Genomic DNA, 7,015 nt, shown 5'->3' with positions numbered 1-7,015 from the left:
CCTCCCGCTGCGTGTCACTGTCCCCAGGCCCTGCTCCCCCGTGCCCTGCCACAGACACCGTGTCCCTGAAGCTGTCACCACTTAAGCACAGCTGGTCCTGCTGTGGAGGAGCGTGGCGGATATTGAGGGCAGATTACCCTCGTGACCCTGGGGTGTGAGCGCCTGGGGCGGTGCTGGCACAGGGACACAGAGCCGGGGCTGTCTCTGATGTGGCTGCTGCCAGCGGGACTCGCTGGGAATGCTCRGCCTGGCCACACAGGGATGGGAATCCCGACTTTGATCCCCCTGGGCTGGGGCTCWGCACCCCTTGGGAGAACCCCTGAGCTGCACAAAGCACAGCAGCTTCCAGCCGTGGAATTATAGAGGGTGGGAAAGGCTCTGGGATTGTTGAGTCCAACCATCAACCCAACACTGCCATGTTCACCCTAAATATGTTCATCCTAAATGTCCCCAAGTGCCACATCCCCACCCTTTTTGAGGCCTTCCAGGGACAGTGACCCCACCACTTCCCTGCACAGCCTGTTTCAGTGCTTGACAACCCTTTCCATGAAGAATTTTTCCCTGCTATCCAATCCAAACCTTCCCTGGTGCGACTTTTCCTGCTACTTGGTAGCTGGGAGAAGAGACTGACCCACCCCAGCCCCACCATTGTGCCAGGGAGTTGTAGAGGAAATGCCTCTGGTCAGACCTTCACGGGCTCTGTGGGGTCCCACCATGTCCAGCAGAGCTGGGGGAGGACTCGTGGCCCATTTTGGCCCAGCAGTGCCAGCCCCGTGCTCAACCCAGCCTGCCCAGCACCTTTGACACCCAGCAGTGTCTGCAGCAGCTCCCAATCCTTTCCCTGCTGGATCCACCGACCACCCCAAACCCTGCCAGATGCCCCATCCCACACTCTGGATTGCTTGGCATGGCTCAGCCATCAGCCTTCCCCTGCTTCTCTCCCGTTCTCATTCCCAGTATCCTTCATTTTCTCTGTACTCTACCTGCTCAACAACTTATCCACCTCCATGGGTGTCCAGTCCTTCCCCAGGATGGGCACCCAGCCCTGGGGAATCCCACCAGGGACATCTCTGTCCTTGGAACTGTGCAGGTCATGGCTGGACAGAGCCATGGCAGCCTTGGGCCCATGGTGAGAGTGCCCAGAGACATCGAGGTCCTCCCTGGCTCCCTGAGGGAGGTTCTGCCACTCTTCCTCCCCTTGTCCATCGCTCCCATGGAGAGCTGGCCATTTCCATTTGCTGCTCCTGACGTCTGCAGCATCCTCAGCTCTGGTTTTTGTCCTCAGTTCTGAGTTTCAGTGCCATGCACAAGCCCATCTCTGGTGTCCAAGGCTCCTCCTACTCGTCCTCCAGTGTCTGTCTGTGCATGGCCAAGGGGCAGGAGGATCCTGCACATGCCCTGCCAGAGGAGCAGATGCTCCTGGAAGAAGTGGTGCAGCTCCATCGTCCTTTGTCTCCCAGGAGAGGAGGGAGGGCTGCAGGGTGACAGGGAGTGGGGCTTCCCGTGAAGGAGACCCTCCAGCCCCTGTTCCACTGGACACTGCAAGAGCAGACATTTTCCTGGCTTATGTGGAGCACTGAGGAGAGAYCAAAACCTTGGATGAGCCTGGAGCTGCAGCTTTGGCCAGGTTTGCTGCAGCCCTTCTGGGCACACCACAGTCGAGTTCTCCTGGGTCTGATTCTGCTGAGTTCTGAGTCCTCCCAGGCTGTTTTGCTGGATCAGGAASATCCAGCTGCTTCTGGTCACACCCAGACCATGGCACAGCCCTTTCACCTGAGCAAGCTGTTTGGTGTCAGGAGCAGAAAATACCACTGGARGATGGAAAACACAGGGACATGTTCCCTGTCTGAAACTCACCCCCCTTCTCTGGATGGGGATATTGTCCCAGGGAACTCCTGTGCTGTGTCCTGTTGGGAAACACAACCCTTCTCCCTGACTGCCCTTCCTGGAGCTGTGGGGTCACAGCAGATGGGTCCAGCAGGGTTGCTCCATTCTCCAGAGCAGAAGATTGGTCACCACAAGCAGCCAGCCAGGCTGGATGGCTGAGCAGGGCTGGGGTCACCTCCCAGGCCACCTCCCCTGCTCTGCCCAGGGCTGGGAGTCACAGTGTGAGATGGGAAGGCTCTGGTGAGGACAGGCTGTGGGATCAGTGGTGTCAGTCACCCTCAGGATCAAAAAAAATGCACATTATGAATGAAATCAATGTTATCCCAGCTGTACTGATGTCTCACTCTCCTGCAGGTGATAAATGCCATCGAGCAGGAYTACAGGCTGCCACCMCCCATGGACTGCCCCAAYGCCCTTCACCAGCTGATGCTGGACTGTTGGCAGAAGGACCGAAACCACAGGCCCAAATTTGGGCAAATTGTCAACACCTTGGACAAAATGATCCGAAATCCCAACAGCCTGAAAGCCATGGCACCTCTCTCCTCTGGGTAGGTGTCTCTGCCTTCYTCTTGTCCTTTGGCTCCTCTGGGCAGGTCTGGTGTCCACTGGGTGTTGGTGGCACCATCCCTGCACCTCTCAGGAGCTACTTTAGAGCCAGCTTGGCTTGTGTTTGGGCCTTAATAGGGAGAGCATTGAAAGATCATAGAATYCCAKTTTGGRCTGGMAGAGACCTTAAAGCCCARCCCAGCCCACTGCTGCCATGGCAGGGACACCTTCCACCATCCCAGGGTGCTCCAAGCCCCATCCAGCCTGCCCTGGGACACTGCCAGGCTTGGGGCATCCACAGAGAAGGGATGCAGGTGTCAGGGTGACTCTGGTCCCTCTCCTTGGGCAKCTCATGGGCAGTGCCCTCTGCACTCAGAGGAACACCTTGGTTTTGTGTGCATGGGGCTGCTGGGGGACTGGGATTGCTCTGGTGTTCCAGCCCCACTGCAATGGGAGCAGACAAAGCCCCTGAGGAGTTTGTGGAGTGTCCCTGGGCTGGGTGGGACACACCAGCACTGATCCTGTTATGGGAATGAGCTTTGTCCCCTCGTGCAGCCAGGATTTAGGGCTGCAMCCCCTCATCCCTGATGGCTCCTGCCCCTCCTGCATCAACTGATCCATAAAGACTCCCCTGAGGCTGTGCACAGCCCTTCCCTGGGCAGAACAGAGGCTCTGGGTGGGATCCACAGCCCAGTGCAGTGAATGATGCCCTCCCCAGTTGCTGGAGGGCACAGGAGCAGCCACATTTGCAGCTCTGGGTGTGTCACTGCCCCTTTGTGTGTTTCAGGATGAACCTCCCCCTCCTGGACCGCACAATCCCGGACTACACCAGCTTCAACACTGTGGATGAGTGGCTGGATGCCATCAAGATGAGCCAGTACAAGGAGAGCTTTGCCAGTGCTGGCTTCACCACCTTTGATGTAGTATCTCAGATGACTGTAGAGTAAGTGCCCAGGCTTTCAGCCCTAAAAAACAAGGGAAATTCCCAGCAGTTTTACAACAATTGGTATTGAATTAGGTTTTATTTTTGCATGATGTAGTTCTGCTTTTATAGAATTGTTGCTTTGTGGAGGCACTTTTAATCTGTTCAGTCTCCAGGCTGTGTGTCTGTCCCTCTACACCTGCAGAGCTCTTCTCCCCACTACCACATTGTGGAAATGAACACTCCCCAARGGTCTCCAAACCCCCACATGGAGCAAATGGAGATTTCAGGCTGGCATCAGACAAATTCTGAGCTCTGCAGTCCTCCTGGATGGGTGATGTATCGATGGAGACAAGCATGGTGCCAAGTTGTGCCTAAGAAAGGCAGAATCACRGAGTGKTTGCAGATSAAAGGGACTSCTGGAGCTCATCCAGTCCAACMTTTCTGCTCAAGCAGGGTCTTCTACAGCTCTTCACTCAGGTTGTGTCTCTGGAAAGAGATTTCACACCCTCTCTGGGCAGCCTGTTCTCCCCACACARGGAAGAAGTTCTTCCYTATGTTCWGGTGGAACTTTCTGGGCATCAGTTCCTTCCCATTGCCTCTCGTCCTGTTGAGAGGATGAGAGGAGCCATCCTCAGCTCCATCCTCTGGCACCTCCCCTCACACACCTTGATAAGATCCCCTTGTGAGGGATGGTTCCAAGTTTGTCCTTCACCCACTAAAAATGTCTTGCACCCACTAAAAATGTCCTGCACCCACCAAAAATGCCCTGCACCCACTAAAAACTTCCTGCAGTGACAAATTCTTAGCAAATTCTTCAGGGAAAGCAAGCAACTRAAATCCATTTCTTCATTTTGAGCTTTGAAATCCCTTTGAGCCTCTGCTGGAAGATTTGTGGCTGGCTGCAGGTGTCTGTAGAGCTTCAGAAAGGGGCAAGCACCAGAGCCATCTGTAAGGGCTGCAGGATCTCTGAGCTTAAGTTTGGATTTGATGCTTAAATCCAGATCTTAAATSTACCAGTGAGTCAGAATCCATTCACTCAAACAGYCCAAATGGGGATGTTTTCTGGCTTTTTGTTCTCATTTGCTGCTGGGGAGTCCCCATGGCAGTTCTGGCTGTTTTGGGACATCTGTGGTACAATCCTAAGGCCTTGAGATGAATTTGGCACAATATTGGCTGTGTTTGTACAACAGAAAGAGACAGGGCCCACAAAATCCAAAGGGTAGGGAAGAACTTGGACCAAAGAGAAGGATCAGAGCTCAGCCCACCCTGCCTGGGTTCTGTTTGCTGTATCTGACAGCAGAGAGGGTCAGGCAGTCCCACCACTGCAGGCTGCTCTTTCACAGACATCCTCAGTGTCCCCTCAATGCCACTTCTCCCAGTCCCTTACCATGTCCCTCAAGTCCTCTCCAAGTGCCTTCTCCACAATCACAAGAGCATCCTCAGCTCATGTCCCACCCACATTCACCTGCTTGGCTGGATGGAAAATAGAGAGAAGGACAGTCCAAGTCCTTTTTCCTTGGAAAATTATGGTGTGACAGGGCTTGACACAGCAGCATCTGATGTTCACTGGCCTTTGCAGAAGTTGACAGAAATGTCAGTGGAGCTGCTGGTTTGTCCAGATTTGGAGAGTCAGAGGTGTGGATGTTTCCTGAGGAGTGATTCAGTTCACCAAACCCACATGGTGTCAACACTGACCTGGGCTGGGACACCAAATTATCTGTCAACAGCCACAGAACCACTGGAGCTGGAAGGGACCCTAAACCTCATCTTAAAGCCATGGGCAGGGACACCTCCCACTGTCCCAGGCTGCTCCAAGCCCTGTCTAACCTGGTCTTGGACACTTCCAGGGATGGGGCAGCCTCAGCTGCTCTTTGCCAGAGCCTCCCCACCCTCTGAGCACAGAATTTCTTCCAAATATCCAATCAAACATCCAATCAAATGTTTAATGTCCAGGSCATGAATCTTGGAATCACAAGGATGTGCAGACCCACAGTGTTATTCTGGTTTACAGACACAAGTGAAGTATTTTTCTGCCCCTTTACTCTTCTTTGCCCAATAACCTCCACTCCAAACATGGGAAAGGTTTTGCCACTCTTCCCCTTGAAAGTCTGTTCCTAACCCTCAAGGACAAAAGGCACCTGAARTTCCTTCAGGTCAGGTATGGGTCACATGGCCTCCCTTCTACTGGGAAGAAGAAGATCTAAAGATTTCATGACTGAGAATTATCCAGCAAGAGGGAGATGAGAGCAAAGTCAGCTGGAGACACAGATAGGACCAATTTAGAGCCACACTCACATTCTTGGCATGGCCTTTATTTCTCTTAGGTATCTAAATCTATAAAAAATAGAAGCTGTCCAGAAGTGAGATTGCTGTGATTTAACAAAAGGATAATTACATAAATGGATTCCTTCATTGTCTTATCTGCTCAAAGGAAAAGCATCAAGWGCAGCATCATCTGCACATGGGGAGTGAGATCCACGCTGAGGAGGGGCAGGACATCCCTGTCCTGTGTCTCCAGGGGTGGAAAAATGGGTTAGTGTGTCCCAAAATGAAAGAGAGTCCAAAATCCAAAATGGAACAAGGGTAGAAAATTTAAGGCAAATCGACTCTGAAGCAGAGAACAGAGCCTGTGGCATTTGGTTTCACACTCTGATGAGGTTCAGGACTCTGAGGTTGCTGCAGGTAGGTAGAAAATGCAAAGATTGGACAAGCAAGAAAAAGTGAAAGAGTAGAGGTTTCACAGGGTTTGCATCTGTTTGTTGCCTTCATGGAAGAAATCCTTGGATACCTCAGTTCCCTACATACCATTCTCATGGACTCATAGAACCAGGGAATCACAGAATCACAGGACGGTTTGGGTTGAAAGGCGTTGTAAAGATAATTTAAATTCCATCTATGATGTTCTGCTGTGAGAAAGTATCTCCTGACATTTGTGTTTGTTTCCTTTCCTCCCCAAGGGACATTCTGCGAGTCGGGGTCACTTTAGCAGGACACCAGAAGAAAATTCTSAACAGTATCCAGGTGATGAGAGCACAGATGAACCAAATCCAGTCTGTGGAGGTTTGATAGCTGCCTGTCCTCCCAATCCTCCTCCTCGAGGCCCTGCTCCCCTTTCCCCTGTACGCCCGAGCTCCAGTTCCTGAGTGTTCTGCATGGACCAGAGACAGGCAGCTGCTCTGAGGATATGGCAGCAGGAGGGAACACCCTGTCCTCAGCAATGAGAAATCACCAAGAGCTTCTTGAATTTAAGCAATGGAAAAAGGGAACAAAAAAAAAAAGACAACTATTTTGAAAAAATAAACCACAAAACGAACTATGAAATATTTTTAAATAATAATAAAGCAATTGCATTCTCGAAAAGGGCTCCAAGACCAATGGGAGTCTCCAAAGGAAGAKAAAAGAGCAGCTTCATGTTTCCTCTTGCACAAGGCTGCTGCAGCTGGGCCCAGGCACCTCTGGAGCAGTGGRACTTCTCCAGGAAGAGGAATGCAAGGAAAAAAGGCCACGAGAAGCACATCTCTTCCTCCCGTGGGCTCTGGGAACGCCGTGAGCCAGCCCTTCCCCGGAGCAGATCCAACGGGGAGGGCTGCAGCTCTTTGGTGCTGTGGAACCAAGTGCATCTCACAAACTGACGGACTTCTTCAAAAGCTGAAGACT

General features: G+C 52.3%; 1 protein-coding gene across 1 annotated transcript in view; it reads left to right on the top strand.

The window, feature by feature from the left end:
- Positions 1-6,659, top strand: part of EPHB2 (EPH receptor B2) — a 130,316-nt gene extending 123,657 nt beyond the window's left edge. The window contains exons 12-14 of the mRNA XM_057381238.1: positions 2,242-2,435; positions 3,221-3,376; positions 6,316-6,659. Of these exons, the coding sequence (XP_057237221.1) occupies positions 2,242-2,435; positions 3,221-3,376; positions 6,316-6,424 (459 nt within the window). The 3' untranslated portion in view covers positions 6,425-6,659. The remainder of the gene's footprint in view (positions 1-2,241; positions 2,436-3,220; positions 3,377-6,315) is intronic.
- The last annotated feature ends 356 nt before the right edge of the window (positions 6,660-7,015 follow it).

The sequence above is a fragment of the Malurus melanocephalus genome, unplaced genomic scaffold (assembly GCF_030028575.1).
Source record: "Malurus melanocephalus ecotype Western Australia unplaced genomic scaffold, MMel_1.1 scaffold_500, whole genome shotgun sequence".
In the NCBI taxonomy this organism is placed as follows: domain Eukaryota; kingdom Metazoa; phylum Chordata; class Aves; order Passeriformes; family Maluridae; genus Malurus; species Malurus melanocephalus.
The sequence above is the reverse complement of the archived record's forward strand: the minus strand, read 5'-3'. Positions and strand labels throughout refer to the sequence as shown.